Raw genomic sequence first — 24,632 nt, 5'->3', positions numbered from 1 at the left:
TATAATGTTCATCCTGAGATGCTTTTCTGCTCACCGTTGTAAAGAGTAGGTAGCCTTTCTGTCAGCTCCGACCAGTCTGGCTATTCTCCTCTGACCTCTCTCATCAACAAGATATTTCCGTCTGCAGAGCTGCTGCTCACTGGATGTTTTCTGAGTAAACTCTAGAGACCGCTGTGTGTGAAAATCCCAGGAGATCAGCAGTTTCAGAAATACTCAGACCAGCCCATCTGGCACCAAGATTCATGCCTCGGTCAAAATCACGGAGGTCACATTTTTCCTGATTCTGATGTTTGATGTGAACATTAACTGAAGCTCCTGCAACTGCATGATTTTATGGATTGAATGGATGTCACATAAAGTGCTCAGTGAGTGTATGACACTATAAAAGGGTCCATTATGTATAATGTGTACTTTTAGTTAAGAATATTTTGATAAGAAGTCGGTACTAAAATTTGTAATTCATGACATTTACCTGCAATGTAATATTTTTGTTTTGAGTATTACTACTTCTACTTAGATGAGAAATTTGAATGCTTTTTATGCCAAACCGTAATATGATAGTATGATGGACTCCTGTGATATCTTGAATGAAATACTGGCACAAATATGCTTGAGTCACTTATTAAAATTTAATTGACATAGGTTTCATGAATTTGAAAACCAACCTTTTTTCATTATAAAAAAAAATAACATTGCAATAATGCATCTGATGGCTAAAAAAAAGCTATTATCTACAATGAAATAACCAAACACTTTGGTGGACTGACCGATGAAGAAGTAACTATATGGACAGAATATGTAATGAGATGCAACATTGAGCCTTTTTTTCCCCTACAAACACTAAGTTTGACTACAAATTGTATAAAATTCATCCACTGAATTGGGCAAATTGGTAAGTACATCCAATACACACTGGTGAAGAAAAGAATTTCTGTACAACATCTTCACATTAGTATCACATTTCTGTCTTTGCTCGGTGCACGCAGGATGTACTTCAGATGCAGAGTCCATCCTCCACAATACATGGGTTGAAAAAATAAAAAATAAATCATCACATAAAAGATAAAGGACACAAAAGTAGCATCAAGGTTTACTGGGTGTCTCTGGGGAAAAAACAGTACCATTTACAAAAAATATTTAAAGCAACAACTATCCACTAGTGACAAATTCTCCTATTTTTTTTTAACAGACTAGGGTCTGACAGAGTATGGCTTCACAGCTGTCATTTCCTCTGTGTGACTGACCCTGGTTACCCATGACTTCATGTTTCCTTATTGTCCAAACAAATCCTTATGAAGATAAAAAAAAGCTGGTCCTAAGTTCCTGACCAGTAAAGCTGAGCATGGAAGCATCCTTTTCCATTTCAGAGAAGAAGACCAGTTCATAGGCTCAGCAGCCACATGGCCAGCCCCCTGGAAGACCAGTGCAGAAGCAGAAAAATAACAGGAAACTCAGTGGTGGAGCTTTCGTTTGGTGTATGATGGTGGGGCAGGGGGGAGAAAAGGGGAGAGAAGAAGGTGCAGAAGATGGTTTGGCTGGGATGATGAATCTCAGGAAGGGCAGATTTCACAGACAGAAGCGATGAAGTTGGCGACAGTGCTATGAGACTCGGATCATCTGAGCCACTGTCTCATCTGCTGCTGCCTGGCTTACGTCCTGCTGCTGCACAAGAGAAGGAGAAAGGATCAGTGAGGTCACTGTAATAAATCACGAGGAGTTTCATTTCTAAATGAGATATTGCCTTTTTCAACAAAGTGAAAGCTGATTCCACACAAATTACTAATTTAAAAAAGTCAGTCAAAGCAAGTCAGGCAGTTTAAAGTGCTTATTTGACCATTTTATGTTCTATTTACAGGCTTTTGTCAGTATATAATTTTTTTTTATTATTACTGAGTGATGATGTACAGGGGATGTTTTCTACACACAGCTTATCACACCTGTGCCAGAGCCAAAGCCATTTCCTCCTTGTCCTTGGGGGAAAAGAAACGTCCTCCATCTCCTCGTTTACGCTGCATAGCGTGACGGTGGCGAGACTCATGCAGGTATTTCTGTCAGAGAGAAAGTGGGTGTATAGGAGCTGTTTAGATGATGTACATAACAAGCCCATCCTGAAATGGTAGCCAGACTAAATAAACAAGTAGTTGGCGAAGAGAGGAAAAAGGGCTAAAAATGGAAGGAAAAGAGTTTCAATGTGCTCATGTTTTTGTGGTATAAAATGACCAATAGTCCATACCCTCCTTTCTTTGGGGATTTTCCCCTCAGCTTCCAGCTTTGCCCGGGCCTGTCTTCGCTTCAGGATGCGGTGGTACTGTTTGGCATTGACATAGAGAGGCTCCTCCTCGAGCATCTCAGCCCCTGGCAGGGGGATACGTTGCATCGTGGGAACTCCGCCGCCTCCAGGCACCATCTGATAGAGGGAGAGACACAAACAGGCACACAGAGCTTAGAGCCTCTAGCATGGACAACATATAACAGAATACACTGACACAAAAAAATAGTTACTGAGCAAATGGTTAAATAAATATCACATCAATCATTAGGTCTTTGCTAAATGCTGATACACAGAACTGTATCACAGTGTAGCTTTCATCAGCTTAGTAATTTTCATTTTGTGACCTGTTTAATACAATTTACAAGACAACAAAATATCACCAAATTATTAATTCCTCATATCCACACAATGTGATTCCACTACAAGATAATAAAATTCATAAATCCATTACGCTGAATTTCTGCAGTTTTGTATTGTGTAGAGAAGGGCAGTTATGATTAGCACCAAAATTATGATAATAGTAACTATATTTATATATTTATTTAAAAAGACATTTAAAAAAGTTCTGTGACCTCCACCACCGCACACCCTTGTGTGAGTCTAGATTTAAAAAAAAAAAAAAAAAAGGTAATAAGATGCTGGGTACCTCTGCACAGGGTCTTACCATGACCATTCCACCTGCATTGACCATGTTGCCAGAGACGGGCAGGGTGACGGTCACAGTGCCTTGGCCGCTGTTAGTGGTGTTGGTGTTGGCACCTCCTGCCTGTACAATCTGGGCGCCAGCCAAGCTGGCAGCTGGAATTGTGATCATTCCTGCAAACAGATTATCATCACAATTCTTACTCAAAATGACAACTCAACAGTGCACCTGTTTAGAAAGTCCACAAAGCACAAAGCAAACACAAAAGGTAGGGAGAAAACAGAGTTTACCCTGCTGCAGGACAGTACCATCTGCATTGACGGGCTGGTAGACGATGGTCTGCCCGTCAGCTGTCTGTGCCACCTGTTGGCCCTGCACGCTGATCTGCTGCCCCTGTGGATCAACAAGTAAGGAGAGAAGACATTCAATTACAACATCAATAATAATGTGATTAAATGGCTTTGCCAATCACTCAAATTGTCAGGATTTAACACCTGGTTCTGTCCAGCAGTGATGGCTGTCTGGGGCTGCTGGATGATGATCTGCTGGGCCTGACCCTGCTGGCCCTGGAGCTGGAGAGTCTGACCGCCCTGCAACTGGATCTGACCCGGCTGCACCAGCTGGATCTACACAGAGACACAGCAACACCCAACGATTGATCTAAGTTTACTGATCGATAAGATGGATGGGTGCCATTTTGTAGCATAGACTATTACACTGCACCCATCCTTCATATGTACCAGTACTATTCCACAGAGAACACAGTGTACCTGTACAGGATAATGTGGTAAATCTTGAATACAGATCTTAATCTAGTAACTAAGCCTTATCCCTCACCTGCTGTAGTCCCTGAGCTCCAGATACAGGGACCTGCATTATGGTTTGCCCCTGACCCCCTGACATGGCCTGCACCATGATGGGTTGCCCTGATGATGTGATGAGCTGTCCACCGCTCACCTGGACCATCAGAGGCTGCCCCTGGACCTACAGGGAGATACAGAAGGCTGTTATAGCAGCACTGACTGTGTTGGCAGTATCACTTGTGTGTGATTTACAGGACTGCAAGCAAGTGATATCAAATCAGGAACATCCAGGATACCACCATATGGATTAAAAGTATCTGATGATTTACAGTTATTCTTTCTGTTTTAGGATGTACAAACATGAAACCATCTGGCTCTTTAGTGGACCCAAACGTGCAGCATATCAACATCATGAATGAATTTTTTGTCATGAAGTTAGGGTACAATTGAAAAATACAAACCCTCTGTAGTCAGTGGTTTTGTATTTACTGGAATACTGCTGCTGAATCAAGAAATTAAACGAAGTTCATTTCAAACTGATTTGCTTAAAAGCACATGATTAGATAAGATGCTATTATCAAATTATTTTGCTTTCACATGTACAACTTTACAAGCACTGACAGTATTAACATCCATAAATAAGTGAGTGACCACAATGGACAACTGAAAGCCCGTGGCAGCAGTTGTGCCATAGAGAAATGGCAGAGGGAAAGAACCCCCTGATATTTCAAACAAGAAAAATACAGCTAAATGATGAGAGGTGACATGACTATGGATACATGTAGTTCAATGCTGAACCAGGAAGGTTGTTCTGCAAACCCCATTCATCTGTTTCAAATGACTTCTTTGTACTCATCACGAAGATTGTCTAACTAGCAAAACTTGCTTTTACAAGCAAGCGACAAACACAATTCAGACAACTTTTGTCATTTTTAGCCATTAGAGCACAAGCGAAAACCTGAGGCTGACACACAACACACTGTGCTGAGGAACATGCAGTTCAGGCAGCTGTAAGACATGCTGGGGTGGGGGATGAACCAAACAGCACAGAGATGGGTCATGAAAAACAGCCCTGGTTGTAGCATGCAAACTGGCAGGCTGTAACACTGTCGTGACACTGACACAGGGCGGCGGTGACACCACTACCTGGAGTGTCTGCACCTGCTGGCCTGAGGCCGTCACCACCGGCGCCTCTGTTTGCAGCTGCACAGCCGTCACTGTGCCCTGTGTCTGCAGACAAGGCAGGACAGTACAATCTCAGGCACGTAATTATTATGAAAATAGACTGGATCTGGAATCCACTGGGACGCTGTGATCCTGGCACCTGTTTTCTGTGGCCTTACAGCAAAAGGCTTTAATTGTTAATGGTCGGGAGAACTTTTCTTTGTCATTACCAAATTTACCTGTTCTGAGCTCACCTGCTGCTGGATCTGTCCATTGGCAGTCTGCACAACTATCTGCTCCCCAGTAGTAGTGGTGGCAGTGGTGTACTGCTCCATAGCTTATTATTGTCACAATCCTCCTCTCTAGAGACAAAAGAAAGACACATCCAGTATTAACTAACATTAGATGTATAGCTTAAATCAATGTATTTTCCAGGTAGCCCACAACGTTCTTGACCTGCCCATATTTAATGATACGTGTTATGAGAATGTGACATTATTTTACAAAAGGACACATTGGCGGCCTCTTAGATTCAATTCATCATGTTGAACTGTGTTATAACATGTCACATGTTATATCTGAAATTTAGAGGTGTTATATGAACCTATATCTGGGTGATGCAACGAGGTCGGCTGCTGGATGTTTTGTTAACAGGACAAGAAAGCTAACACGGCTAGCGTCAGTTAGCAAGCTAAAAAGCGTGGTAAAAGCTAGAAAGGACAGAACAGAGGCGAGTTAACAGGTAAACTGCTAACTCCAGCCCTAAGATGTGTTGTTGTTTATCATAGCCCATGACCATTTGCTTTACTGGTGGGTGGCCGCTGGCATTATCAGCCATCCCTTTGTTTGAGATTCGATATTTTAGCTAACCAGCTAACGTTAGCTGAGGCTTGCGGACCACCACAGATCATGTTTCCTCGCAGGAGCCGACACCGAGAGCAAGAAGTTATTTGCAGCCTAACCAGCCTGGTACTCAGCGGCCGAAATCAAGCTGCCATTAGACGTTTTTTTGCATTTAGAAGGGTTAGTAATTTGGTTGGTCCATGACAAACCAATCCGTGCTGACAACTACCAATGCCTTCAATCGGGTTTCCCTTACCGTTTCTTCGCTGTCCGGTTTCCCTCTGATTGGCTCCAGTACAGCTCGCTAAAGCCCAATCAACAAAGTGAGCGGACAAAATGGCGCAAATGAAACAACGGCGCCCCGGGAGGAGGTGCGCAGCTGCGTGACACATGAACACAGGGACAGAGAGGGGTGCAGAGTCCGTGCTGCCCGCCAGGTGTCGCTGTTTTATTCTTTTTTTTTTCAATCTCGTTGTTTTTATCACATCATTAGAGGATGTATAATGTACACCATGAAATAAATAGGGCAAAGAGATTAATGCCAAAAAAGCAAAAATATATAACAAACAGCATACGGAGTTAATATTAAAAATATAATAAAGTTTAGAAGAGTAAAGGCAACAGCAGGAGCAATATCCAGAAATGTCGAAATGACGAAACCCCTCCGTACCGGTAGTCGGCAGTGCCTCGCGTTCTTTACGTTGAGTGGCTCATGTTTGCGGAAGTATATCCACGAGTTTCACGGGTCTGCGCCGCTGTGTTGTGGAGGTGTTTACTTTTGGTGAAGGTCTCTCCTCTGTCGTAAAATAACGGCGAGTAAATGAAGTTACTCCAGTGAGCGTTATAAGAAGAGGACATTACTCGATACAAATAAGGTCTGTTTAGTGGACAGTTTGACTCCTAATGTTGTCCTGTCGCCTAACAGACTGTAAGAACATCCTCTTTGGCGCAACAAGCTAATGATGTTATTTGATCCAAAAGGCAGGACAAGGACATACCGTCTGTGAGCATGGCCCGACCTCTCCGGGTCCTCTCCCTCCTCTCCAGACTCGGTGCTCTGTCAGTGACTCCCACAAACAGCAGTCGGTTTGCAAGCAGGGGTGCCAGCGGGTCGTGGGCGGGTCAGAGCCATGTGCCAAGAGACAGGGCATCAAACAGAGCTCCGAGATACAGCGATGAGATGTCCGATGAGGAATTTGGACTGGAGGATGTAGAAGACAAGCTCCAGGCCGTGGTTGAGTAAGAGTCAGCAGAAGTTATAATTCAATGTTAAAAATAACTGAATGTACTCGTTTTTTTTCTGTATGCTGTCTGTGCAATCTGTGATTCTTTGAACCACGTCTCCCATGTTTTTCCAGGCAAGAGAGGAAGAAGCAGAGGACCGTGAAGTATCATATACTGAGGAGGCAGATGACTCCACGAGGAGCTCCACAGAGGAAGCTAACCTGGGATGCTATTGAGCAAATCAGGTGGGGAGCTCTGTTAAGTCGCTGAACCAAGAAGTACCATTCACTTAATATAGGTTTAAAATTAAACGATCTATTTTCAGATATCTGAAGCAAGAGCAACCAGAGGAGTGGACCGTAGAGCGTCTGGCTGAGGGCTTCTCTGTTACCCCCGATGTCATCCTGAGGGTCCTCCGGAGCAAGTTTGTCCCTGTCCCTGAAAGAAAAGCCATGCAGGATGCTAAAGTAATGGCTGGACTGAGTCAGCAGGTGCTGCCTTCAGGTGCTGGGGCAGGGCAGGGCAGGCTGAAGCTGCCTGAGAACCGTACACCGGCCACACTCTCATCTGGAAAGAGAGGAGGTGCTTTAATCTCCGTGGCCGACCAGACTCTGATGATTCAAGGGGAAAGCTCGGGATCCCTGGCCAAGAGTCCTGCCCCTGTTACTCATTTCACAGCTGGTATTAGCAGAGATACCACAGTGACAAGATCAACAGAAGAAGACACAAATCCAACAGAGGAGGACACAGAGGAAGAGGAGAGCTGGGATGGACAGGTATTGACAGAGGAACAAGTTGAGGAGTTTATGAAAATGGAGAAGCCTGCTCCCATGGTGCAAGTTGGGAATGATTTCTTTGATGGAGAGGGCAACTTTTTATATAGAATCTGAGGACTTTTTGTATGAATCATTTCTGTAAAGGCCGTACGCAGGCATAATGGAAAAAAGGCTAACAAATAAAAAGTATTCTTTTGCATCATAGGTATTTATTGAACTGTCTTTGTTTTGTTCATTTATTTCAGCATTTATTTCATCCATTTTTGATTTCCTGTTGTGTTTATTTACCATTCACTTATTCCCATAGTTATACAAATGAAGCCATGAAATTAACATACAGTAAAAAAAAATGTGGCAATAGGAAAAGAAATAGTATAAATATCTAATTACAAATAAATATAGAAATACTGAAACAAAACCTGAGAACGTTCAGCTTTTTTGAGACAAGACAGAAATGGGATAATGACTGCAAACCATCCTCAGAAATAGAACGTGTGAAAATGTCAGCCAGCCACAGGGAGGCATGTTGAAATTCTGGTTTTTATTTTTGCCCAGGGGTTAATTTCCAAGGCTCATATTTTTACATTGCTTTGAGTAAGAAATAAGAATCAGGCGACTAAAATAGAGGAACATATGAATTTATTGGCAAACCCAAAGAAAATTGCCTCAAATATACAGAAGAGAGAAACAGTGCAGATACAAAGATGTAACCTTGTATATTTACAGAACCATCACAATGACTTATTAATTTATACAGCAGTGTTTAACTGTAAGAAAAATGTATTACCCTCAATTAATGCACTAAACCCTCATTAAATTAGAACTCAGCAAGTCTCTCCCAGTGTACAGCAGATGCATAATAACCCTGTATCCATTCTGTTTTTTTATTTGAGTTAACTCTCTTGTCAAGGTATCACAGCCAGAATTCAGTCTCACATCAAGACCTGAAAGACAGAATAACCAGGTTATTATAGGCTATTTTCTTTACAGAGTTCAGTGGATTTAGAAATTATTCAGAGTTAACATACAGTTGAGGGGGAGACCATATGAAATAGACATGTTCTTTACTGCTCAAGGATTCATTTTAGTCAACAAATGCAGCTACGGGGTGTCACTGACATACTGGATGACACTGGTTACATATTAGTTGATATAAATTATCAGTGGATAGTCGCTGGCCACACATTGGGAGGGCCTTGCATCATATCCTCACACCAGGCACTTGCACATCCAGCTTACTGCACTCTGAACCTGCTAGTCACCAATAAATAAAACCTGTATGAAACCAACATAATTAAAACAAGACAGAAAAATGATTGTGCAACAAATATTCATAAGGAAAAAAAACATCCTGTAAGACTTGATAGACAAGACAGATCTACTAAGAGGCACTGGCCAATCCAGTTTAGCTTCAATGTGACCGTAGTATCAAAGTGATTAAAAACAAATAGCAGTTTACTGTGAAAGACACAGATGAGAGACTTTCAGTAACCCTGTTATTTCAGAGAATTTTCTCCACCTCAGATGCAAATACGAAAAAACAAACAAAAAGACAAACACCAGTCTCATATGGCGCTGCAGCTTATGCAACCATATCTGTTACTAACAGGGTACAGTGTTAATTATGCTATACAAAATGTACATTATTGAACTGGGTGTTCTTTTTTCTTTTTCCCCACATTGTTCCCGTGTTTCTGTCACCAGATTGTACTGACATGTTGGGTTAATCTGAATATGTTGTAAAAAATATTTGAAGACATTTACTATCAAACTATAATTATTTCTCATTTCTGTCAACATCTTTGTTATTTGCCACATAAGCTCAAAAGTTTGTTAGTACAAAAACTGCTCGAATGATTATAAACACAACTTGTATGACTACAGTGATTAATACAGAATTATCACATAAATCATTAGGCCACACTTAGGAAAAATGTTAAACTACAAATTCTTAGCATACAAAGGACATTGTGCTTTAGGCAGTGAGAACTGCAGACACTTTTTTTTTTTTTTAAACAAATCCTGTCTTGAAACAGACACACTTTAACCCCCTGTACACCGACGCGTAATGCGTTTCACACAAAAACGTCTCCATTCATCGAATGGAGCAACTGGAGACCTTATTGTGCCAATAGGATTATCCAATGTGCATGGACAATATACTGAATCTTATTGCTATCAAACCTAAAGCAAATGTCTTATTACTTGTGTGTTACTACTTTGACCATGAATCTCAGCGCCATGGAGTACCAAAAGTATGCAGGCTTGTATTCCAAATACAGACTACAACAAGGGATTTCACAAATCAGTGCCAAGAGAGGAGGCGGAAAACCTAAAATTTACATATTCTTGGCTGACCGGGGCACACTTTTTGACAAACGAATACTTCACTGAACATAGGGATTATGACTCAAGTGGTTTGGGAGAGTTATTTTCCAACGGCAATCTTTTTAACACCTTCCAAACTGACACCACATCAAAAATGGCAAAAAAAAAAAAAAACAGGTTTATGTACAAGTGCATGAGGAAAAAAAAGACACAGATCTTCAACAGAAGTGAAAAGTACTTCCAGGAGCACTCCCAGGTGATGGGAGAGGCAGGACCCGTAATGCAATGGTGGTGGATTTATACAAATAGCTTTGCATCAAAACCCATTTCTCGGTCAGCAGTTCAAATTACTGCATCAGTTCTTCATTTAACTTAGAGATTCAAACTCGATCAATAGAATCAGTAAGTGAAGCACAACACTACAAGACCTCCTTAGTTCTCCTCAACTGTGCATTAGTCCCGGGACGCCTCCATACATTCATTTAACTTCACAGATGACAGCAGAGTGACACAGACTCTTCGTCTGGTAGCTGAGGCCAAAGGTCATACTAGAGAGTGAAAGGAAGAAGTAGCTGGAGACAGAAGAGTGACAGGAACAGCGGCCAGCCACAAGGTGGTTGTCAGGTTCTGCCTGCTATTCAAGCAGGTCCTGTGCAAAGAGAAGAAAGAGAAATACCAATGAAGTCAGGACCGACACAGGTGAGCAAACAAGAAACCCTTTTGGTCATGTTTACACACACGCCTAACTTGATTCCTCAAGTGACCTAGTTACAAGTCAGTTAAAGTTAATGCTGTAACACTGAAGCAATAATGCAAAATCATGCACTGATACTGAAAACCCAGCTACAATACATAACTTCCTCTTAAAATCGGACCAGTTACTGTTGTATTTCGATCTTGTTTCATTTTTGAAAATACGGAAAACAGTGCACAGACAAACATTTGAAGTACAAAGCTGCAAAGCACGACTGTCCCCTCCTACATTCCTCACTCCATCTCATTGTCCGAGATAATGTACTGGCCTATTATCAGCTTATCACATGTACTGGTATATAAGTTGGAAGATAAATAACCAGAAAACTGCAGTACAGCAATACCAAAGATATATCTGAGGTACTTTAGAAAGTGTCACTATTACTTAGTGTGACCACCAGAGAGCACTGCACTCTGTATTTGTATTTCAATGTGTTATTCTGACTGTAAAAGGTACTGCTTAGTATATTTGTTCCTCACAGTTCACAGTATCCTTAAAATGTGTTTGTTAGGTATAAAAATGAATGAGTATATTATCATTTTAAAATCTGAAATTTCAGCTTCCACAATCCTGTATTAGTGGGCGATGGTTATGTTCTGTTCCCTTCTACACCTTCAGTGCTCATATGGGACAAAGCTCAGTTCTCACAGGAGGTGGTAGGCCAGTATATTTAGGTGTGCAAAGTGGCGCACCATGGCCTCCTCACTGTAGGTTTGTAAATTCAATAGGTTGATAAATGAGGCCCACAACATGCAATGTTTTTATTTCTACATCATTATACCCAAACAAAGACACATGGTTCACCCAGTCTCAATTCTTCATCTGTATTTGGATAAAACAACAATAGGGTGTTTGCTCTCTGGTGTAATAATGAATATTCATTTTCAGCAAAAGTATTTTTGGTAATTTGTCTTTAGCATCAAGGGGTGTGGCCCACTTTTTGAAGGAAAACCTGGAACCCATGTTTCTATCCTGGCCTGTATATGATGGAGGAAAATACATCCACTGTACCTCATCTGAGTCGTCATGAAACTCTATCTTGCCATTCTGAGTGTGGTCGGTCTCGAGTGGGTCGTCGATCCCCTCAGAAGCATTGTCCTCAACATGCTGCTGCAGCACAGAGTACCTGTGAACCAAGAACCTAAAGGGCACATTCAAAACACCGTCGGGTCACTAGAAATCATCTGAAAAACACATCCAGCACATAAAATACAATCAAAGCCAAGAAAGGAAAAGTACCAACTCAAATTGAGTCAAGATTGCTGAGATTGCAAGTTTGCTGTCCTGGACATGTTCTCCTCTGTTAACAGGTTTTGGGTTGGACTATAAATATGGGCAGAAAGATACACTAACCTGCCACCGCAGACATATTTCTTGACAAAGACAACTCCTGCTGCAATGCTCAGCAGCATGACCACGATGACTGTTATCACAATGGGTACAGACTTGGAGGAATGGCTGTCTATCTGTAAAAACAACAGCAGACAAAAAAAAATGTAGCAATAAAAAGGTAATAGTGACAGATATACTGTAGGTAAACATACAGCACGACTAAATGTATATTCATAACATTTTCAAGGAGTCTTAGTAAGCAGAGGTACTGACCAGAAGTTCTGGGCCCACCAGGTCACTCACACACCTCTTACTGAGGTCAATCTCCTTACGCTCAGGCATCTCTCCTCCCTCACACTTATCTCCAGGGATTTTCCTGTAGCTGTGGACCAAGAGCACCTTGGTGATTATTACTGCTCAGTCAAGAGTGCATGATAGTTGACTGATGGGAAAAAAAAACCTGTAAGCTTGTTTTGGCTCTGACACATGCTAAAATCAATGTCTCTTTCAAATGTAAATGTGTTCATTTTATAATAATACAACAGCCTATCCAACTCACTGTATATAACATTTTAACTGGATTCTTCAGCTACAGTGTAAGCATAATTCATTTTCTGTTAGGTCAGTGTGTGTACAGTAAATACCATTGACCAAACATTTCCTTTGCATTTCTGTTTGGCTTTCACTCTTCCACAATGAACACATGAGACTTACTGTCAGCCTCATTGGCTTCCTCTGACTGCCCTCTGAATGGCACACACTTCCTCATTCTCATCATTTGTCTCCTCTGACTCAGACACTGATCCTGTGTCACTCTCGCTACCAAAAAATGTGGCAGTGCTGATGGCCTGACTGATGTCAAGTAATAAACCGACGTTGAACTAGCAACAGTGACCAGCAGAGATCTGTAGGACTTCAGAGGCTGAAGCTGGAGCCTTACCCACTAGTCTGCAGTTGCTCCTCTTTGCCATGAAGACAGAACTCCAGCACTTTCCCTTTCAGGTCCGGCTGCTCCACACACTCTGAGCTGTTCTCTTGACGGTAATATCCAAAGTCACTGCAAAAAGCAAGGGTGGAAGAAATAACATACATTTATTCTTCTTACAGTAAATGTCCAGTTGTTCAGGGCTCACTGCTTGTACTTTCTGAGTTGTGTTTAAAGGCACAATTTATTTTCACCTAAAGGAAAAATCAACTCCAGGATACTTTCACACTGCAGTTTGACTGTTACTTTATTTTTTTATTTCAAACTGCATCCAATTCATCCAGTAACAGGATTTGAATAAAATTTGAATCATCGACTGTAATTTTACTCTCATTGAAAACATTTAGTGCCTGTTTGCACTTCTAACAGAAACCTAAATACAGTACATAAGAGGTGTCAGTCACCAAAAACAATGCATCTAACATTACCTAGTGACATTTAATCTGAGGTAACTGAGTGCTTGGTTTTGACATTTTGAGCATGCAGGCCAAGTCTTACCATAGGAAGTCATCCAGGGTGCACGGACATGGGGTTGGCTGGGTGTTAACCTGGTAATCTCGTCCGTTCCAGCAGACCGAGTCCTTTCTGAGACGCAGGAACTTCTCTTTGTAGCCCAGCATGCAACCATCATTGGGGTCGCTAATGTCATCCGAGTGGGCCAACCACTGCACATAGTCCTTGTCCTCACCTAAAAAATTTTTTGGACTTTGTTCAGATATTATCTCAAGCAAAATAACAAGAAAATATCTCTAAATTTAAACAACTACAAGAAAATCAGTTTAATATTTGTCACTCACAGTCTCTGGTCAGAAGATCCCTGAAGTCAATGGTGATGGAGATCCAGTACTGGCTCAGGAGGGAGTCTCTGTAGCCCCAGATACTGACATTCATAGATCGAGCTCCCGGCTCTGATGCCAGCCCGGTGAAGTAGATGGGTTCATCAGTGAAGTTGTACACACCCCAGCACTGTCCTTCATCAGTGGAAAACCTGTCAGGACATCGAAAAATGAACACACATCAGTGAAAGCCCAAGAAACTTGAAAGTAAAGAAATAATAAATGAAAGGGATTGGAATAGAATAAGATATCTGCACAGCTACTGAGCAAAGAAAGCAAAAAACTGATCCTAAGTGTGCTGCTACTTTTATACAATATTAATTGAACATTTTGTGTTAATCTAAACAAAGACAGTGGCTTGTCATAAAGTTTGGTCCTCTTTACAAACAGAGCTGCACTGTTGGTGAAAAGTAACATACAATGCAAAGCAGGGGAGGAGTAGGAATAATATGTCATGCTTTACAAGAACCATGCAGAACTTAAATTCCTCTGCTTACTAACTCTGATTTGTGGGACAATATATGGAAGAGAAACACGTGGATGTGAATAATACTTCTATAATTTTGCAATGTTACAGTATAATTGCCATTTTCATATTTTACTCCACAGCTGAGTTGATACACTAAGAATCATCAACAAAAACTGTCCATTGATAAGTAAAGTAGTTGGTATTTACTGCTGTACACTTTGCCTTGTATTAATTTTTTTTTTCCCATTTTTCCACTCAAGCTCGTTGGATATTGGATGTTTAATTGGTTTATTAGAATTTTTGATTATAAACCAGATCAGTAAACAATATTATACAACATTATCCTGCTAAATAAACTGAGACAAGCCTCCTGCTGTCTACCCCTTATGTTCTACAATTTGACTGGTGTTTGTAGTGGACTCACTGGGACCTGTGGTCCTGAACCCACTGTGCTGTTCTGCTCCTCTTCTCTGTTGTCTGCAGAGTTACTACAGTTATTTGAAGCGTTTGGATTTTTCGGGATTTTAACTTCCTCTGAGCTTTTCAACCAGACCTTTATGTTTTATTTCTTTTAAATCTTTTTCTTTATTGTTCACGTGAAAGGAGTCAGCAACAGTCCACTGTGGAGCTGCCTCAGTGTTTAAAAAATGTTAAAGATACATAAACAACACATAAATAGTAAGTGGGTGGCAGGAACTGTGGGACCAATCTCCGCATAATTAGCTGGGAAAGGAGACAGATATTGGGGAGACATCTACACAGAACCACAGTGAAAAACCTATACAATACATACAGAAAAGTAACAACAGACTTCTCCTAGCATCATCTAATTCAGGTCAAACCCTCACTCCTCCCTCCTTCCCTGTTACTGTAACTCACTTGATCTGGTTGACAGGTTGAGTGAGGCTGTGCTCCACAGCCACCAGCAGCCCTCCAGAGTCCAGAATGGCGTAGTGATGAGGTCCATCGAGGGCCTTTATCCAGGTGTACCCTCCATCATCAGACACATATACATCAGGCCTCATCACTGAGATGGCATCACCAACACTCCCTGGGGAAATATATTTACCCAGATAAATAACTTCCGGATTATCTCACCCAAAACTTAGATATTTGAATAAAACAAAATTTGGCATGAAAGCTCTGAGGATTACCATGAGCTAAGATGAGACCAACAGCATTTGGTTCACTCAGAGGCAGCATGGGAACATTGAGCCTCATAGCAGTACTGTAGGCTGCGTGGATGTGGAGACTGCACTGTAGGCATAAACACAACCAGCATTTGGTATCTGGATGTTTATCGAGCCAACACTGTGAAAGTCACTGACTGGAGATGACAAATTACCCAACACTGCCAAGATACATTCATCCTACAACAGAACACACTCTGATGCCACAGCTTAGAAAATTACACAGTTTTCCATAAAGACCAATCAACTTTTATCTCATGACAAACCAGTTCCCTTTCTTTTTTTGTTACCTTTTCTGGGTCCTTGGCAGTAGAGTCACACTTGCTGTTGGCAGGTTTCCTCAAGGGAACCCATTCCCCTCCCTGATCAAAGGACACCACAGACTGCACAGAGTCACCTGGAACAACAAGAATGATCATGAGGAAGAGTGGAGGTGAGAAAAGAGCAGATTAAAATATGTAGAGATAGACAGAAGAGATTTTTCAACATAAAAAATCCGCGCAGCAGCCGTGATAGAGTTAAAATTTAGCTGGTGATGTGAGATATTTTTGCTCAAGTGTCAGCCAGTTGCTTCAAACAGACAGCACATCTAGCACTGAACAGCTAATTAAATATTTACCCAACGCCCTCGCTCCAGTACGTAATGGAGAAGTCATATGTGTGTGTTTCTAAGGGAATTTGAGTACAGGCATGTGTTGCTCTTCCTTTATCTAAGCACAGACACATGTATAGAGCTACCTTCGGCCAGGACACTGGTGATGAAAACTCCACGCAGGGAGGTGACGTTAGTGAAGTCTGTATCACCCCCCGTGGTGGTATAAAGGTGACGCTCCAATGACTTGGAGTACACAGTGCCCCGGTCATCTGATACATAAATGGTACCAAAGCCTGTATCTGTGGACAGAAGAAAATAAACAGGATCACCACACTGTCACACCTCATAAGTGTAAAACCTGTAATGCCAGTCTCAAATTTGCATTTACTTACTTCTCCAACCTTATTCGCATCTGATACACAATTATAGTTCTTTACAAAGGTAAAAACACAATCTGTACCCTTCTCTGACATATCATCACTGCTTAGTTCTACAATATGAGGAGTAAAAGTGGGAGGCTGCCGAATGGACTGACCTCCTGGCTCGTCAACATGCATAAAGACCATTTCATCGTTCGCTGCCAGGATGGAATAGAACTGCTCGTGACCAACGGGGGGGAGCTGGGCCATGTTCCACGTCTCACCCTGGTCCACTGACACGTGGATCATTCTCAGAGTCCCCTGCAGAGAAAGAAGCCGTACAGAGATAAAAAGAAGAGAAACAAGAGAAAGAAAGAGGGACAATTTAACAGTGTAACTACCCCATGAAAATTAACTTAATTACATTTGTAAGAAACTGAGCCAAGCACACATTATGTCTCTTAAAAGCTACACAATTTGAGTATAGCAATACACTTAGAAACCCATTCATTTTCTAAATGTGGTTAGCATTGAGGAAGAAGCATGAATGTGTTGTTTTCTATGACTATTTCGCTTTCAGTCAAGTATTGAAATAGCAGACTTCCCCATATTTACACAAAAGTGATACTACTCTTTTAAAACATACATGGAAATATGAAGAACATCAATGGTTAAAAAAAACCCATAAATATACAATAAATATTTTGCCTCTGGATGCATGATCCTGTGCCTACATGGCTGTGATCTGGGCCTACTATATACCGACCTTGCCTGTCATCACGGAGGCAAAGAGGAACCGTCCACCCAGGCCAAAAGAGTAGATCTTACTGGCGACAGTCTTGATGGTTTTACCATAGTCTGTCGTCCTCCTCAGTTCCAGCATTCCCCGATCACCTGAGAAAGAAAATGAACAACTTAGAAATGTAAGTGCAACAAAAAATGCAAAACTAAAAGTTTCATGTCGTATTTAAGAGGAATAAAAGGTTAAGTCCTGAAAAGAAGGACACAAATACTTTCATTCAGCTGCATGAGATCATATCTTATGTTGATACCATTTGTCTAATCTTTTTATTCATAATCAAACACAAATCCAGATAATTTATGGAAAACTGAGGTCTCAGTAAAAACATGCAGATGCTAAACTTTTCAACTGCCTCGAGAAAATGTAACAGACAGTATATTCCGTGTATGTACTGTCCCTCAGTAATCTACTTGTACATACATAAATTGATGAGGCCATTAGTAGGTCTAGGTTGAATTGTCACACGGTCATTTTTCATTTCAGGTTTTGCTTAATGAGGGGATCACTTACTGCAGGATCCGTTGAGGTTGGCTGTGAAGAAGATGGAATTTTTACTTCCCCTAGAATCAGAGAGGAAAGCACACAGAATTTCAGAAAAGCAGACATGCACATTTGAGTCCACAGAGTCAAGGATATAAAAGACAAATAGATGTAGTTTCTTCTGTTGATAAGGATGTGACAGTTCTCAGTGTGTTTAAATGTCAATAAACAACAAAGTCCGGTTGGGGAATGCTGAGAAGCATTCCTGCATCAGGGAAGAAATCGGGTCTCATACAGGATTCTTCATAAATTTTCCATTTGTTCCCATAATGTAGTCGGTTTTGCTATGTGCTAAGCACCACATGACACGGATTATCAAAATATAACCAGCATACAAACATGTCCTTCTTAACTGTGTACTTTCTTTTGAGTGTTGTGTTTTGACATCAGAAAACTCTCGGCCCAGTTGATAATGACCTATTTTCCTGCAGCCTGCTCACACCAGCATCTTTTGGGACAGTGATAAAAGGTTACGTTTCAGGAAGTCCGTTTTGTACACCCAGTTTTCTCAGACGCTGTGGCCTTGAAAACGCAGCCTTAAAAGTGAAACCAAAAAGATATTTAGAGCTCTCAAAGGTTACTAGGCGATACACATCAGGAAGTGCTTCCAAAACAACAAGAAAGCCGCAAGGGCTTGGTCACAATAGAGCTAGTCAAACACTCATTGAATGCAATACAGTTTTATAGTTTTGCTGCAACTATAAAAGTCTTGGGTAGAACTGTGAACATGTCTCTGGTTACTTCGTATTATCTTAAAGTCTCCAACTATCAGTAAATCAGCAGATCTGTGAACATGTCAAAACATACTATTCACCAATGGCACAGTAAAGAGAGATGGGACTCCTCTGTTTTCCATTCCCTGTAATAATTAGCTCGCTGAAGGAATTTAAACTCAAGAAAACTGCCCAACAGATTTTTTAACTTTTTGTCACAGGTCAGACCAATAAGAAATGGGTTCTTCCACTCCTTCCTGCTGTTACTAAACAGGCATATTTCACTGAGACACAGACTCTTGGGGATATTGAGTAACACTAGTGTTTGTTCACTGTGCACCTGACAAAGATGCTTCCGTGGTACTTCATTACTTCTCTTTTAAACAACACATCTGCTTGTCTTGTCTCTTACCATTTCACCAGACACACCATGTCGTGGACCTTTTTCCAATTGCTGCCAAAATCTTCAGAGAGCCACATTTCATTCTGAGGGTGGAGGAAAAAAAAAATTCTTAAATGATAAACTCACAGTTCACCTGCAATGACACCGCTGTTTACACAGGTCAAACAGAACTCGGTATACTAGACCTGCCCATAAACACAACAGCCATGTTAATAAATGCACTCTGTGCAAACACGTAAAAAAAATCATTGACCAATGCAAGTCTTCTTGCTATGAGGAAGTAAGATGGTGGCCTTTGCTTAAGGGTTTTACAACAGGCCAGCAAATAGGTGGCTCACCCTCTTAAGTGAATGACTAATCGAAAACAACTACTAATCTGACATCCCCACATACAGGAGTTTTCAAGTTTATATAGATTATTCTTAAGCTACTCTCTCTGTGAGGCTAAGTTACATATCCAGACTGGTTAGTTCGTAACATACAGTTCTTTAACATTCACGACTTACGTTGTTGCTGAGGACCAGCAGCACTTGGGAATTCTCAGGGTTGTATGTGATCTGCATCAGAGGGGTGAAGGGCAGGTCCCTGTGGGTGAAACTTTTCCCAAAGTCATCAGAGACAAAGATCCGAGACCCGTGACCTCCGGACACATCACCTGTCAGGATCACCTATGAGACAGAGTCCAGATCTCAGACTGATGAAGTAACTTATGATGACAGAATGATGAAGGATCTTTACAGTAGCACTACATTTGTGAAAACTCCAGATGACTACATAAAGTAAATGCTGTGACGACTTGATCAGGATATGACTTACTTTCCCAGAGTTCTCTGGGCCAATAGCAATACCAAACTCTGATCTGATGAAGGTGTTGTTGATGAGGCTGGTGACATCCTGGAATGACTTCCCATAGTTCTCACTGGCAGAAAAATGGTTGTATCCTAATTAAATGCAAATCAAATACAAAGAATGTACTTTTTTTTTCTTTAAATAGGTGAGGCCATCAGACTTACCTTCGATAGAGTTTGGACTGCCCCAGTCTTATCATGAAGAAAGGCACCTGAAAAGTCGTCAAAGCCAGGATGACCTGCCAAGAAAGAAGGTTCAGCGTGAGGAAAGTGGAACATGGATTGCTTATTAATGTGCATCAGACCCTGATATGGGGGAACTTATTGCGTAATCTACGCAGACAGACTACCCTGTCGATTTCATACAGTTCACCGAGTATGAAGTTTGTCCTACTCACGTCACAGTGGAACAAAACTCCATGAGAGACGTGTTACATGGGGTGACTGATAAGTTTGTGGCCTATGGCAGAAGGAGTCAGTTTTAGAAAACCTAGCACATTTATTTTTCAGCATAGCTCCCTCCTACATTTACACACAGTTGTGGAGCATACGAATCCTTTCTTTGTAGAAGCTGGCATCTTGGACCTCCAGAATGTGGTCCACAGCAGCGATACCATCATCATCATCACTGTCAAATTGGTGACCATTGAGCTCCTTCTTCATCTTGGTGAAGAGGCATTAGTCTGAGGGGGCCAAATCAGGCCAAGGACCTCTTTGGATGATAAGCCCCTGAGGCTGATGTACTGGTTGACTGCATGAAGGTCGATGTTGTCCATTTTCTCAAACACTGCAGTCTTGCCGTCTGCAATCATCAAACTTTCTGCAAAGTCACTCAAAGAGCTGAAGTGCATGCACATGCATGCAACGGGAGCAGTATAACTCATCTCCTTCTACCTCAGGCCACAAATTTAGCAATCCCTCGTAGGTGTAAATGAAGAAGACTGTAACACTCACCCCTGTGCCATCTCCCACCCAGGCCAGCGACACTGAACCACTCAGGTCATTGAAGGTATACTGTGAAAATACCAAAAACATGTTGGTTTGTGTATCTAAAATATGTTACAAATAAACATAAAAAAAAAAAATAAAAGCACTAGTTGAGGAGTGTCTACATAGCATAGTAAATATAAACATATATAAGTAAAAGGGACAAGGGGGTGAACTAAGCACACAGTTAAAACTGCCTTCAGACCCTATTTGCGAATTCAGCCTCCAGAACATATTTTAGCTTTAACTGGTGCCGTGTTTCCTGTCAACATGTGTGCAAGAATAGATGGTAAAGTCTAAAAAGTGAAGCATCACTTATCAGGACAAAAAAGCATTTCAGCACGCACGATGCTTCAAGGCAATTGCTCTCGGCAAAAGCATCTGAATACAGCTACTGAGCACTGCGTTAAAACTGAGTTCAAGGATCAAAATTTCACCATAATTTGCACAATGATTTTGCACAATTCAAGTCATTTTAGCAGTGTGGTGATAACAAAAACAAGTTTGCTTTCATTTTCAGAGAAAGTCCTGCTACTTGATATAAAAGTCTCAAATCCTGAATACGATTCAGTGGCCATTTACTCTTCAAATCTGTGGACACTGACAAACTTGCTTTTTTAAAGCAAGTCTCTTTCAGCAGCTCATGCAATAAGCAGCTCCAATACTGGTGGGACCTGCGGCAGAAACCTCAAGGGGAATGACAAGGCTGAGCCTCTAGGAATTCTGACGACTTTAGATTACAGAGGCCGAGTATACAAAGACTGCAATGCAAAGTCGATCACATGGCAATGAGGAGCTAGGCAAATAAGCAGCACAGGACTCTGCTGAGATCAGCCTCCCGCTTGTTTTGGGGAGAGCAGTACACATTTGCGTAATTTATGAAATACAGATCTATGTGCTTTCTCTTCCGGGCTAAATTCTTAGCTACTGTGAAATCTATAAGATATCTGGTGAGACCAAATCTAGCTCTCTCTTCTCTCCAGGATTTTCAGTGCAAGTTTATTTTTTAATTAATAAAAATAAAATAAAATAAAAAAAAAATAATAATAATAAATACACTAGTAGTCTCTGTTTCCTAACACATTCACTGCTTGCAAACTTTTTTCAACACCACACAAACACAGCTTTTAATTACAAAATAGCTACCACACAGCCAGTCACAAGGATTCCCCCTGGGCCAATTTTTCCTGTCAACACTCAGATTCACTCTCAGTCAGGCAGAGAAAAAGTGGGATCCCTATATGCAGAATAAAGCTGCATGCTTGACAAGAATGAGATATAGGTCATAGCCATTGATGGAGCATTTGAGAGGCTTGGTAATGCTTCTGTGGAGCCTGCGCAGGTCGTAAAGTACGAGAAAGACATGCGTTGTTACAGTTGTACTACACTGTACCTCACTGCACCAAATATTAAAGAAAAAAAAAATTGGCAGCCCCGACGTGGTGGCCATCGGAAAAACAAGAAGGTTCTTGTAATGGCTTTTTGAGCTAAGAGAAAGGTGTAGGAAACGCCTGAACTTCTTCAAGTCATTCTGGTGATTATGCAGCATGTTTTAATTGCGCTTTACGAGAGGAAAAATAAATATGTGTAATATAATATCCTCTATCTAGCTGTTATCCCAGGGCTTACAGATGAATGGAAAAAAAACAGCCCATTAGTCGCTAGGTTTCTGAGTACACGGAATAGCTGATTAGGCCTGTTCGTGCACCTGGTTAGCACCTGCGCATCATATTCTCTCGGCTCATTTAATTGTCAGACGTGTGAAGTGAAACAGGACCTTAGCGGGTAACTTACATGGTGGGTGTTGTCTCCTAACTTGGTGTCATATCCATGAAGAGCTTTGCAGGAGTCGCCCTGCTCGGTGCTTCTTCGTCTGATCTTGTGATTTGGTGATGCAGCCAGCCATGCGGGCAGAGACCTCTTGGCGATTTTCGCAGCTTTCTCTACAGTGTTTGAATGCTTCACAAAAACCGACTGTCCGAGAGGTTTGGATCCCGGCTTGAAATCCAAACCGGCTGTGAAAGTGCAAACGGATAACAGCAGGACACAGTGCAGCAAAAGTCTCATCCTCGTTGATAGTGTCACCAGCCAAGAAAACAATAACAAAGAAGACAAAAAAAAATCCCGCCCCAAGCCGAGTCTTTATTTATCCCGGGCTTGCCTGGAAATTGAAGGTCGCTACAGCTCTGCCGCGGATGACATCAACAAAACAGTGGTCCTCCTGACACCGACTATCTCGGGCTTTGAAAACACGGAGCGCCCTCAGAGCGCCGAGTCTTTCCGCGCGTAGGAGCGAAAAAATAAATACCAAAACGAGGGGAGGGGGGGCGCAATTTCGCAAATTAACCGAGGTGTTTCACACCAATTATTCGCGCTGCAACTCCTTAGCCAACATCATACACTGTAACGATCGCGCAAATTGTGTCTGCGGCTCGGTACGGCTCTGTGCAGAGAGAGGGCGCCGTGATTGGCCGTGGTCTCCCTGCTCGCGTTTGTGATTGGTTCGATGTTTAGAAGGCGGTGCCAAAATGAGGACCTGCACAATTAGCTGTCAAAGCTTGTAAGGATAGGTTGAGTAATACTATCATGTCACTCCAGTAAGCTACAACTTAATTTAAAGCAGAAAAGCTTTTTTGTTTTTTGTTTTTTCGGTTACTATTGACCGTATTTGGGTGAAAAAAAGCATTTTTCTTTAAATACAAGTAACGCGTTAGGTTGGAAATGAATTCCACACAGTAATAGTAGTAGAATTGCTACTTAATCTTTTAGTGCAGCTTTATAATTAATTGGCTCAGCCCCATTAATCAAGCCACCAGTCACTTTAAACGGTACAATAGGCCTTATGTTTAAATAAATTAACAAATAAATAAGGGTTAAAAAAAAAAAAAAGTGAATTGCAACCAGCAGAATTTTAGCCATGGGTGGTTTATTTTGTCAAAATATCCAATTAATTTTCTCAGTCCAAAAGAAACAAAAGCCCTTTTTTCCTGTTTTAACCTGTCATGTGATAATATTTTCTAAACATAAACTTAATTTTATTTGAAAACACACAGTTTACAGTTGAAAATGTAATTGGGAAACATTTTACATATTCACAAAAGAAAACATTTGATTTAATTTCTTGAATATGTACAAAAATGAATGAAATGTACAAAAAGAAACTGTCTTTTCTTCACTCAGTTTACTTTGTCAGGGATTAAACATCTGGATCTGGTGTGATGTTGGGAGGCTCAAACAAGAGATTAAATCATGCTGAATCTTAGTAATCCCTCCACCAGCGGCACATTCTTGTCATTGATGAATTGAAATCCCGCGTACACAGAGTGTTTGAAATGCTCTGTTTATGCAAACACACAGTGTCACAAGATATGTTCTAACAAATGACTAGCGATCCTCTTCTAATGGCAGATATGGAGGAAATCCCAGATTATATAGACATTAACAGAGTGTTTTAAATAAAGTATTTTATTTACGTCTCAGTACTTCCGTCTCACTTCTCAGTCTCTCCAGTTCTGACATAGTTCAGATGTGAGCTCATGATTGTGTTCACCACAGTCCATCAACACCAAGTACCTACAGACTTTAACTACCACAAAAAAAACAAAACAAAAAAAAAACAGGGTCAAAAACGAAAAATAACCTTTCCATCATATGATCTTAACTAACTGCTCACTGCATTCTCAAATTCTATTAATTAACTTTATTGACCGCACTGACTCATATTGTATTCTTGATTAAATTTTGTCCATGTGATGGGACAGTGGGT

At 41.2% G+C, this 24,632-nt stretch overlaps 3 protein-coding genes across 19 annotated transcripts; 1 reads left to right on the top strand and 2 right to left on the bottom strand.

The window, feature by feature from the left end:
* Nucleotides 1–610: 610 nt before the first annotated feature.
* On the bottom strand, nt 611–6,531 carry nfyal (nuclear transcription factor Y, alpha, like). Of its 17 annotated transcripts, none has more exons than XM_041059098.1 (11): nt 6,396–6,531; nt 5,982–6,029; nt 5,122–5,244; nt 4,862–4,948; nt 3,753–3,899; nt 3,410–3,541; nt 3,206–3,308; nt 2,919–3,088; nt 2,234–2,407; nt 1,938–2,048; nt 611–1,665 (listed from the first exon to the last, which is right to left on the bottom strand). In XM_041059098.1, the coding sequence occupies exons 3-11, from the start codon at nt 5,215–5,217 to the stop codon at nt 1,600–1,602; spliced, it is 1,086 nt and encodes a 361-aa protein (XP_040915032.1). In that variant the 5' UTR covers nt 5,218–5,244; nt 5,982–6,029; nt 6,396–6,531; the 3' UTR covers nt 611–1,599. The 17 variants fall into 17 exon arrangements, with proteins under 17 accessions (XP_040915032.1, XP_040915083.1, XP_040915116.1 ...); XM_041059149.1 differs by having other exon boundaries at nt 2,937–3,088; nt 5,982–6,193; nt 6,396–6,491; XM_041059182.1 differs by having other exon boundaries at nt 611–1,662; nt 2,937–3,088; nt 5,982–6,193; nt 6,396–6,491.
* ngrn (neugrin, neurite outgrowth associated) lies at nt 6,462–7,929 on the top strand. Its single transcript, XM_041059233.1, has 4 exons — nt 6,462–6,600; nt 6,707–6,964; nt 7,084–7,194; nt 7,275–7,929. The coding sequence occupies exons 2-4, from the start codon at nt 6,735–6,737 to the stop codon at nt 7,837–7,839; spliced, it is 906 nt and encodes a 301-aa protein (XP_040915167.1). The 5' UTR covers nt 6,462–6,600; nt 6,707–6,734; the 3' UTR covers nt 7,840–7,929.
* A 418-nt stretch (nt 7,930–8,347) lies between these two features.
* On the bottom strand, nt 8,348–23,273 carry sort1b (sortilin 1b). The gene is made up of 20 exons (XM_041059426.1): nt 22,661–23,273; nt 20,834–20,893; nt 20,045–20,118; nt 19,848–19,950; nt 19,538–19,699; nt 19,041–19,114; nt 17,886–17,935; nt 17,340–17,467; nt 16,750–16,894; nt 16,358–16,513; nt 15,910–16,016; nt 15,584–15,686; nt 15,309–15,480; nt 13,922–14,112; nt 13,623–13,812; nt 13,080–13,196; nt 12,413–12,521; nt 12,161–12,273; nt 11,819–11,948; nt 8,348–10,702 (listed from the first exon to the last, which is right to left on the bottom strand). Exons 1-20 carry the CDS (start codon nt 22,931–22,933, stop codon nt 10,688–10,690), a joined length of 2,472 nt encoding a protein of 823 aa, XP_040915360.1. The 5' UTR covers nt 22,934–23,273; the 3' UTR covers nt 8,348–10,687.
* Nucleotides 23,274–24,632: the final 1,359 nt, after the last annotated feature.

Source organism: Toxotes jaculatrix, chromosome 2, assembly GCF_017976425.1.
Source record: "Toxotes jaculatrix isolate fToxJac2 chromosome 2, fToxJac2.pri, whole genome shotgun sequence".
In the NCBI taxonomy this organism is placed as follows: Eukaryota; Metazoa; Chordata; class Actinopteri; family Toxotidae; genus Toxotes; species Toxotes jaculatrix.
This window is presented reverse-complemented; position numbering and strand designations above follow the sequence as displayed.